General features: G+C 39.6%; 1 protein-coding gene across 1 annotated transcript in view; it reads left to right on the forward strand.

The window, feature by feature from the left end:
• The window catches only part of LOC109310758 (solute carrier family 12 member 7-like), a 25,934-nt gene that overhangs the window by 14,033 nt on the left and 345 nt on the right, over positions 1-11,556 (forward strand). Inside the window, exons 2-6 of the mRNA XM_019536139.1 lie at positions 1,578-1,672; positions 2,534-2,656; positions 4,845-4,991; positions 6,248-6,302; positions 7,872-8,002. Of these exons, the coding sequence (XP_019391684.1) occupies positions 1,625-1,672; positions 2,534-2,656; positions 4,845-4,991; positions 6,248-6,302; positions 7,872-8,002 (504 nt within the window). The 5' untranslated portion in view covers positions 1,578-1,624. The remainder of the gene's footprint in view (positions 1-1,577; positions 1,673-2,533; positions 2,657-4,844; positions 4,992-6,247; positions 6,303-7,871; positions 8,003-11,556) is intronic.

Below are 11,556 nucleotides of genomic sequence, written 5' to 3' on the forward strand. Positions count from 1 at the left end.
TCAGGGGCAGAGGGTTTTGATCTTTTGTCTTCTCCCTCTGACCCTATTTGCAAATATATACCTTTTGTCTCACCAACAATGTGTGCCTAAGAATTTGTTATTCAATGAGCCTCCAAAGAAAACGAACCGAGAGAGAGTTTTTTTTACCTCAGCATGTCAGAAAGAAGACTGTAAGATGCATGTAACATGGTGGGCTCCGTTAGCTGCTAGTATTTAATTACTGAAAATGGCTGCCTAGTGTTCAGTAGCCGTCAGAAAAAGATGAGCAGAATGTTGGGAACTGTTGAAAGAGTGAATTGAAAACAAGGTGCCATGTAAAGCATTTGTGCACTTACACTGATTACTGTGTGGATATGATCTTCCTCGCCTCCAAAAGAAGGTCATTGGGAACCTACCTAACTTGCAGGGCCTGCCCCCCAATTTTAAAGACAGAACTTGAGCCCGGGCAGCCATTTTGCAGTCAGGGCATGGCAGGCCCCCTTCCACGCCTCTGGCCCTACCCCTCACTACTGCTTTGGCTGCAGGGGCTGCCTGTCATGTGGCCCTGCCCCTTAGCTATCTTGTCAACAGCCTTTTGAGCAGGCAGCCTCTCCCTTCTTTTCTCTTCTCCACACCGGCGAGCTGCTACAGTGCTAAGTAAGTCTTCCCGCCCCCCATGGATTTTGTGGGCAATGCTGGAATCCATGAAATCACAAATTTGGTGGGTCCCTAAATATAGTACAACTAGAAGAGCTACAGAGGACTACAAGGAAGTCTGAAGATGGGCACTTATTTCTGAAAGCTTGTCTGACCTCTCTCCTGGCTGTACAGTTACTACGCTCAGTTGGTACTTACTTTCCCACATTGCTTCCTTGCACTATCATGTCTACAACAGCACTCCAATAATACTGCCTGTAGGAAAATAAGCATTTATTTGGCCGTAGCCCGATCTTGACCATTACCAACAGCCAAGAGAATCTGAAACAAATGACATAATTGTGTGGCAGAGGTAATATAAAGAGCTTTCACTCTCAAAGGGGCAGATTTCTGTAGACAGTTTTCCTTTGCCTACAGATACTTCAAAGCAATAGGTTTATTCGGCTCATGCTTCAAATGTTAATATTAACATCAGCCATGACAAAGGCAGGATAATTTTCAAACTGAATGGACAAAATAACAAGGGGTTGCTTTAAAATACTGGTGAAGATATTTTTTTCTGTTTAACCTCTCATTTTTCCTATTTTAAGGCTTCTGTGGGTAAATTGCATCCTAACAGCCTCAACTGTCTCTAAAGCAGAGTTTATTTTTTCAGTTCTATATTAATAAACATTATTGCAAAAAAAATTGAGATTTGTCTGCTGCTTTGTAACCTGGCTTCCAGGGTTGCTATGTAGATGAATGGATTGTGCAATCTACTGTGGCTTTCTGTAAGTAATACTCAGACCTGTTCATGCTGAGTATCAGCCAAACATTTAGACTATCGCAATGGGGATTCTAGGCCAGCAATTCTATTTTTTTTTTTTTTTTTTTTAGTTTACCAAACTCTGTGGTGTATATTTCTCCTTTGTGTTTCTAACCATTTTCTTATTTGCCGTCAGGAGATGGGGTTCCAAGGGAAAGTAGTCCATTTATTACCAATGCTGACATGGACAAAGGGATTATCTATGAAGGAAAAAACATGGCTCTCTTTGAGGTAATTTTTGATGCTTTGTAGTATATCATTCTCAACCCCTAACTTGCAGTGAGAATAAGCAAAACTAATGTTTCTTTCTATTCACTAAAAACTTGGTGCACAAGAAGTAAACATTGTCAGTTTCTTTTAGTAGTTTCATTTTGGATTTTGTTCAAATGTGTTTTAAAGACTTAATCAAATTCACTTTCAAAATGTTAGTTTCAACTGGAAACTTGTTTGGAGGGTATATTGCATATTAATAAGCATCACCGAACAAAACAATCCAGAGCTCCAACTAAAATGAGTATGGATTCATGGGCCCCGTCCATATGAGCAGGGGCATGTGTTTTGCCGCAGCACAAATAGTGGCGGCACAAATTTTATGCCACTGCTTTGCACAGCCCCTGCCCAGGCACTTTACAGTGGGACAGTGCCCTGCTGTTCCATGTGCTGTGGGGCGGGAGCGGGGCTAGGGCACAAGGTGCCTCAGCACAGGCTAGCTGGCAGGGGAGTGGCACCTGGAGATGGGGGAGCAGGTAGGCCTGCTCCCCCATCTCTCCGCACTGCTGATCCCCTGTGCTGAGGCACTCTGCACCCCAACCAATTGCTCCCTGGCTGGCTGGGATGCAGTGTGCTTCGAGACGTGGGAGTGGGTGTGCTTTGAAATGGGGAGCAGCCAGCTGCTGTGCAACACTGTACAAAACTACATACTAAAAAATGTCAGTTTGCTAAAATTTTTTGGCATTACGTACCATATAAAAATTAATCAAGGCTCCACATGTCAATATTTGAAAAGGCCACTTAACATCTCTAATGTTTTGAAAAGTGTTGATATTTACTAGTAGTGCATGTAAATATTATACTATTTTAAAATCCAAACAGGAAGAAATGGATAGCAACCCCATGGTATCATCTCTGCTTAATAAACTAGCAAACTATACCAATCTGACTCAAGGTGTAATTGAACATGAAGCAGATGAAGACAGCAAAAGAAGAGAAATCAAGGTATTGAAACTTTTGATCAGTGTTACTACATACAGTTTTAATTGGTGAGCAGCATATTATTTAAAAAGTGAGCATGCTTTGTGCCTTGAAACATCTGTCATCTAAAAGACTTGTTTGCCTCCTAGGGAGATGCTCAGAGGATACTTTAGCCTTTATTGACCTCCTTGCTGCCACACTACATTGCTACCACCAGCACCCAAGCTGGCTAATCTAAAGCTAGCTCAAGTATGCAGAGTATGTGAATACACATATCTGGAGCAGTCTCAAAAGGGTAGGAGCTGTTGAGTGAGGACAGTCTGAGGACAATAGAAATGTTGCAGAACCTTTCCAACTTTAACCCTGGATGAAGCAGTGTTTTCTTCTGCTCCTTGAGTTTTTATAGCTTTATTTCTGGTACTACTAGTGACCTGACCTTTATTCCAGGCAGAATTGTACGTTGGCTGATGTGGGACTCCCTTATTAAAGAGTAGCATAAATAATGCTGATCAAAATGAGTTTATGGAAAATATATTATGTCAGACTAACTTGATATTGTTTTAGTGATGATAAGTTTGTTTGTTTAAACATAATAATGATCATGTAACATGCTAAAATTTCGAAAGACATTTAGGTTAATAGCACACAGCATTTTGATGGGAAACTAGACATTAATATGATAAACATGAAATTGATTACCTCGGGGTTCTCTTCTGACCTGTGCTATGTAAAAAAATTAGATTAGGTGAACACAGCAGTTCATTTGGTCTTGTGTAAATTAATATAAATTTGTCAAAGATCAAAATGAGAAGGCTTAAAAAAACTTGTTTTGCTCCATCAATTATTTCTTGGAAAAGCTAGTTCTAGAATTACAAGTTCAGAATCTTTAAAGAGCTGGAGGTAGCAAAAATGTGCCTGATCTTTCTTATTTTTGGTCATAAACTGAGGTACTGATAGAGATTGGAGTGTCATAAAATGACGTGCTCAGATTATATTTTAAAAGGCAGCAAGTCAGTCGGATTGGTCGGTATTCCCCTACTAAGAGTTCAGATGAAACTAAATTAAGTGACTAAACTACTAGCAGAGTTTCTGCAAAACTGCTACCAGACCAGCAGGTTAGAGTGTAGTGAGTGCTGTACTTGTATTTCCAAAAGGCACTGGGGATGATCAGGGGAATTTTGGGCAAGTAAACCTTGTATTGATACCTCGTAAATCGTATTGAAGTACAGAATGCTAAAACATGTGGAAAGTCTTGATCTGAGTTCATCTTTCTTGAATATAAGTAATCAGAACTGTACATTTTATTCTACATGAAGACTAAACTGGCATGAAATGTCACTGATGTTTATATCTAGTTACTAGAGGTGTGTGAAATGAGCCGCATTTGATTTTGGATGATAACTTTTTTGAATAATAACTTTTTTCCCACATGTAAACACTGGAATGATATCTCAATGTGTCTTCAAAGAGATGGGTAGTTGTTAATAGTGACTATATCTGCATGGGTCATTAGCACTAATATTGCATCTTAACAGTGGCTATAGTTTAAAAAATAAAGATTCAAGAACCTCAGTGGGACACTGTTCAGTCCATTTTGAGAATTAAATGCCTGCCTCAGGAGTACAAATAGTCTCAGGAAGCTAACTTGAGCTTTTTCTATTTTTAAAAAATCCTGGCCAGTGTAATTATTAGTGCCAACTGTTTTGTGGTCGAGTACTTTTGCAAACATGTCCAGAGAAATTATAGGAAACAGAATGTTGACAGGGGCCTGAATAGAGAACTGTAATTTCTTATTTTATTTCTTACTTTTTGACTCAAAGCAACACAAAGAAAACATTAATAAATAAGTCAGGCTGGGCCAGACCTGTAGCCAATCTGGTCCTATATCTAGTCTTTGCCAGTGGCCAGCACCAGCACTAGGTGTTTTAGAGGAAAGTGGAAATGTAGCCAAGTATCAGAAGATGGGTCTGCATAAGCCCTGATACTTCAAGCTTTCTATCCTTTTCACTTTTTTTTGCATTAATTCTCATCTGTAAACTTATAAAACCTAAGGATTCTGAGATTCTTCACTCGGGTTTTTTGTTCAACCCTTATTCAGGGAACGTGTATGAGCTGTATGTAAGTTGTCTCTGAACGAGGGTTTTGGGGTATACTTAACCTTTTTACTTGGGAAGGAATCATCTCTGGAATTTGTATCATTTGTTGTTCTCAGGCTCCACGTATGGGCACTTTCATTGGTGTGTACTTGCCCTGCCTACAGAACATTTTAGGAGTTATCCTTTTCCTGCGTTTAACTTGGATTGTTGGAACAGCTGGGGTCCTTGAATCTTTCATCATCGTGTTCATGTGCTGCGCTTGTGTAAGTTGATCTTCATGCTCTTCTCTCTTTAGCATTGGTGAAATTGTGTTCTCTACCACCTCTGCATCATTCCTCTTTGCAACTGTTTGCCTAAGCAGCAGGGCGAGTTCTCAGAGGGTTCAAGTAGCAGTAAAAGTGCATCTGCAATGTGGTACTTGTTAATCCTGCCTTGATTGATAGGACACAGTAGCTTTGTCTGTTTTATCATACCTGAACTAGCTTCACAAAGCTCAAGTCTGAGGGCCTTGTCACATGCAACACTTAACACGTTTTATTTAGATCATAGTAAGCTTAGCTGCAAGTTAGAACTTTGTTCTGAGCAGTGGCACGGTAGTGCTTGCTACCATCTGGAGAGGCTGGAGTCAGTTGTACAGTTGATGACCAGCTGTTCATTGGTTCCAGCCCCCACACTGCACCAGAGCTGGTGAGGACTGTGTGTATTGCTTTTGTGGAGCAATCTCATGACGCTTGCTACAAAGTCATGGCACTTAACATGTGTTTTACTGCTTGCAAGCGTGGATGCTGACATTGTAAGTGCAATTGAACATTACACCTAGGATGTGGCAAGGCCCTGAAATGCTGATATAGTCTGGCACTTTTCTTACTTAGTTACTAAAACTAAGTTTAAGGGTTCTTATTAAATAAGTGTCCAAATTTAAAATTACTACAGCATAGTCCAATACAGAAGATGCATATTAGAAAATGACAAAGCATTTCTCAAAACTTTCCAGCAAATGTCAGAATGTCATAGTTATTAGCAATATTTGTCTTGATCTATAAATTAATAAATTTAACTACTGTGCTGTATGAAACCCCTAGTGAAAAGTTGCATAATGATTCTTAATAACAAGTGATCAACTAGTGTTTAATTAAGAGAGGGGGGGTTTTTTTGTTATAATTTTGTTGAAAAGTGCAAGTCTTCCTTCTTCTCTAACTACCAATCTTATGTTCAAAAGCTGTCATGATATGACCTTTTAAATGTAGGTGTACTAATTTAGGTAGTCACTGTAAGGTCTACTGCTCAGGTGGCTTAGGAATTAATCAAGTTAATGGCGGCAGAAGAGATGATGCATAGAATGTCATTTCTTGTTTCTGCAAACATTTTTGTAAAAAGCTTTTTATGGGTTCTAGTTTCTTTTCACTAGACTGGGAGGGTTGTGCATCCTTTTAAGATCTAGTTTTTTTTCCTTTTAAAAAAACAAACTCTAAAACTGTTTTAAATTTAACTTTGTCCATTTTATGTCTTCCTTCCACAGACTATGCTAACAGCAATTTCAATGAGCGCAATAGCAACAAATGGTGTAGTCCCAGGTAAATCCCACCTTTTTTTTTTTATTCTGAATGTGGAACCTTAAGTGATGATGTATACTTTCTATATTGTCTAGACAGCATATGTAAATTGTATTACCAAGTGAAAGTTGGGATGGTAAAACAAAATTGTGGAACATCATCCAGTAATGCTAACATTTAAGTCTCAAACTTCTGTTTGAACTATGCATCTTTTTGAAGAATGCGCTCATCCAAAATGCTTGTAGAAATTGTCTTGCCTGCTGCTTTTATTATGGCCAGTTTTTCTTCAGTTTTGTTTACTGGCATTATTTCGTGTCCTCAGCCAAGAACACTTAATATTGGGAATGGAGAATCTCCATTACTATGGTGTGCTGTCTTCAGTAAGCAGTTTTAATGTCCTTTTTGCGCACAAAGTATGTCAATCTATTGCTCATATGCTGTAAGTGTTTCTGTGTGGGAAGGTTGGCCTTTGCTGCTCTGTTACTGAACGTACACCAAGATCTACCCCCTACATTCAAGTATAAACTCATACCTCCAGCAAGTTGCATATTGTTTTTTTTCCCATACTTGAGCACTGCAAAATTAATAAAGCCAAGAAGAGAGAAAATATATTTGTCTTTGATCTAGCCCCATTCTCAGTATTTCAGTTTACCTGCTACCACCATATGACATACTGAGGTTGAGCAAACAACTGGGTAGCTAGTACTCTATAGCCCATGTTGACTCTTGACATTCTGGTACATTTGCACTAGTGTATTCAGTGATGATATCATTCTTCCCTGACAACTTGATTAGCATCTTAAAATTCCAAAAATTTAGATTTAACTGGAGCTATGGGCATAATACTACTAACCTGATCTTTCAGTAGAAACAGGAATAATTGGTGCAACACCAAAATACAGATACATTTGAGATGAGCCTTTTCAATGTGCCTGACTTGAATAAAAATCAGAATTGAATCCCTTTTGGTATTAGCTTTATTTTAGAATGCATAAGTTACAGTATTTTTATAAGCTTCAATAAAGGCTGAACTTTTAAGTCTACTGACACACAATCAAGTGAAATCACTTTGTAAACAAGATCTTGGTTGAATGATTTTTTTTCCCACTGGATGTTGCCACTTCCATTTTATTTCTTCTGTTTTGAAAAAGTAGATACTTGTGATGCCAGTAGATTGATATTCTTTCAGTTTTGAACATTTAAAGTTAATGTTTCAATTTATTCCTCACCATTCCTGACATTAGTTTATTTCTATTAACTTATGTTTATCAGTTTGGGTTTTCTCCTTGCCTTTATGTAACTTATCTAGCTTTGATATGTGAATATAATTTTGCAAAGTTAGGGCTGTTAGGAATCCTACTCCTTTTAACAACTTTGTTGAAATGCCTCATTTTAAAAAAAAAAATAATTTTCCCCTCTCCATTTTGAGCATATATTGTAGTGATCAAATCAGCCAATTCCAGCTCGGATCATAAAATTTAGGTTTCCTGTAAACGCCACCCCCTCTCATACCACCTAAAATTTATACATAAATAACAACCAAAGGGATGCATTTCAGGATCTGATTTTGTTATGTTGACTTTTTTACAGCTGGTGGTTCATACTACATGATTTCAAGATCTTTAGGGCCAGAGTTTGGCGGAGCAGTGGGTCTCTGTTTTTACTTGGGTACAACCTTTGCAGGAGCTATGTATATTCTTGGTACCATTGAAATTTTGTTGGTAAGTACTAGTTATATCCCTTTAATACAAATATATTTGACCAGATTTTGGAAGTTTTAGGGTACATATCCTCAAGCTAGTCAATGTTACTTTTCCAAATAGTTACTGAATATTTTATCTTTGGAGCTGCTCTAATTTTCCTTCAAGAATGAGGAATCTGTTAAGGATTTATCTGTAGCATATATAAATAAAAATAATATTGGCAGACGGGTTGCTCTGTTCTATATTAATGACACTTTGTTCAAATGCTAATAAGCCAGGAAGTAAACAATTTAGGTGATCAGCTACATTTCTCTTTCACCTGCACTAAAAACTTGTTGGTGTATTGCTACAACAACTTTTAACTTCTTAGCATGAAATGCTTCAAAAACTGCAATGAAGTCTTAACTCTGGCATTCTTATAAGGAGGAGGTTTGCTAAACATATAACTTCATCTTTTAATGTGGGTGTGGTGGTTTGTTTGTTTGGATTTCTTAGGGTGGGGGGAAAGCCAAGAGACTCTTAACTGTGTGTCCTCCTTGTGTTCATGCCAGAGTTAAGGGTTCGTGGTAATTAATTAATCTTTTGGCATTAAAAATGTTGTGGAAAGAATAATTTGGTAAGGCTATTATTCTACTTACAGCAGTAGAAAGTGTGATGGATGACCTTACTTGTTTAGGGATGCTTCTTTTAAACCAATAATATTGGATGCCGGGGAGGGGATGGCAGGGAATTGATCGTTCTAGATCAATGATTCTCAACATTTTTAGACTCGAGATACCCCATGATAAATTCAAGGCATCCTGTCATAGACTTGGGGCGTTCCTCAGATTGTCAGCTCTCAGTCTTCATACTTTTTTACTACAGAAAAATAATAGAATAATAATAATAATAGCTGCAGGACCCTGATTGGAAATCACTGCTCTGGATATATCCAGTTCATATGCTCTACTTCTAAAGCACCCACTACTACTGCTGCTGTCTTTGGAAACAGGATACTGGGCTAGATAGGCCAGTGGTCCAACCCATTATGGCACTTAATTTCTTATTTCCTGGTTTGCCAAGCTTTGAGGAAAATGTTAGAGTAGAACACTTGGAGCTTAACTATCATTTTTCCTGGGCAAATTTCCCTAGGTGTTTTTTTTTTTTTTTTTTTTTTTTTTTTAACAAAAACACTTCTGTACATTGAGGATGAAAATGGAATAACCGTATCTTAGGGAAGAAAACGTGGTGGTTAATAGTCTGTCTCAGAAGTATGTTGATGTTGGATTAAACAGGACCATCACAACTTAGAATATCTGCTGTCATGTAAGAGACAGAACACTATATGGCAAAACTTGTAGTTGTTAGAAACATGCTTGAAAGTTGGTGGTGCTGAAGTCAGTGTAACAGAGTGAAGGGAGTCACTGGCATTTTTCATACATATAGTTGTTAGCCATCAGTGCTATCATATACTGTGAATGCATAGCTCTTACAGTAGCACACCTCAAATTATAGGATCATATAGAAGTAGGACTGGAAGGGACCTTGGGATCTAGTCCAAACCCCAGACCAAAGCAGGATCATCCCTATCCAAACCATCTTATAAAAATCCATTGTCTAACCGCTTAGCAAAACTACACAGTCACACCTGCCACAATACAAAACGTAACACCCTAATCTGCCACAGGTAAAGCAGGGGGGCCCCAGCAGCCATTGGGCACATCCTGCTGCTGCGAGGGTTGTTAAAATACATGAGAAACTCCCAGAAAGAGGGCAGCTCTCTTCCCCTCCCCCCCCATAAAGGAAGGTAAAGTTGACCACACTCCATACTTATCTGAGCAGGGGGTAAAATTAATTTTTGACCCCAAATATGGTGATCAGTTGGACCCTGAGTGGAGGGTCAAGACCCTCTAGTTGGGAACCTTTGGGTTCAAGTCCTAGCTGGAGAACTGGCACATGCCAGTCAAAATCCCCAGTCTTGGCTGCAGCCAAACCTAGTGCCTCTGAGAGAGAATAAAAAACGCTTGACATGTAGTGGCAGGAGGGGAAAAAATTTGCTCCCAGACCCATGTGACAACCAACAAAGCCCAGAAGTATGGGTAATACCTGTAGTAGAGCACAGGCATAGCTGTACGTAGATTAAGCTTGACCAGTGGCTGTCCAACCTCTTTTTGAACACCTCCAGTGATGGAAAGTCCACAGCTTCCTTAGGAGGTCTGTTCCACTGCCTCACTGTTCTAACAATGAAGATATTTTTCCTGATATGCAATCTAACTTACTGTATTGGAACTTCATGCCATGGGTCCATGTCCTATTTTCAGCAGCAAGAGAGAGAGAGGTGTTTTCTCTCTCTTTTCTGGGAGCCTTTCAAGTATTTAAAGACTGCTTATTATGTTCCCTCTTATGCACATTTTCTACAAGCTGAACATACCTATTTCCTTCAACCTTTCCTTCCAAGCCCTTTATTGTCTTTGTTTCCTGTTTCTGGACCATCTCGAACTTCTCCATGTCCTTTTTTTTTTTTTTTTAAATGTGGAGCCCAAAGCTGCACGCACTACTCTAGACGAGGCCTAACCAGGGCTGAGTAGTGGCACTATCACTTCCTGTGTCTTTCACCTAATGCTTCCATTGATCATTGATGCATCCCAAAACCACTTTCACCTTTTGTGCAGCTGAATTGCAGTGTAGACTCACTGGGCACATACAGACAAGTGTACACATGCAGGGATGCAGTCTTTTTGTGGAACAAACAGCAACAATGCACATTTGTGCTGCTGCTTTTTGCCCCAGGGCATGCCCCTGCGTGTGTGCTCTAGAGCCTGGCAAATTGGCCCAGGATAGATAGGGGAGCCTGGGGCCTTACCTGGGGTTCTGGGGGCATCCCAGGGCAGCAGCAGCACTGGTCTAGCTACATGGAGCCTGGCCAGCCAGGATCCATTTCTGGCAGTGCACACTGCTGCCATGTTTGTGTGGGTTTTTTTTGACACTAGGCTCTCCCAGTGCCAAATTTTGGCACTGTGCTACAAATAAGCAGCACAGTGAATGGGTGTACATGTGCCATGTGTGGTTTGTGGTGCCTCTAACAGCTTTGAGGTGCTATAAACTGCATGTGTGCTTGTTTGGATGTGCCCATTGAGTCTGATTTTTACCAAGATTGTCAGATTTGTTCCCAATAGTTCTTCCATCCTGCCAGGTGTCACCAATTTTAATTTGTATTTCCGATTATTTTTCCTGAGAGATGTAGCACCTTGTATTTGTCAGCATTTGATCTTCATTCTCTTAGCTCCAGCCCAGCTTCATCATCTGTTGATCCTTCTGAATTGTGCTGCTGTCCTCCAGCATATTCCCAGTCCTTCCTAGTTTTGTCTTCTGCAACCTTGTTTTCAGTTCAGCATCCAAATCATTAATAAACATGTTGAACAGCAATGGGCCCAGGACAGACCCCTGCAGGATTCTACTCAAAAAGTCTTGTCATTCTGACATGAATCCCAGTATAGACTGGATCCCAGTAGTCTTTCCTACCCAAGTTCAGGGGGGTTGGACCTGATGATCTGTAAAGGCCCTTCCAGCCCCCAATCATCTATAATTCCACT

Source organism: Crocodylus porosus, unplaced genomic scaffold (assembly GCF_001723895.1).
Source record: "Crocodylus porosus isolate Cpor-Errol unplaced genomic scaffold, CroPor_comp1, whole genome shotgun sequence".
Classification (NCBI taxonomy): Eukaryota; Metazoa; Chordata; order Crocodylia; family Crocodylidae; genus Crocodylus; species Crocodylus porosus.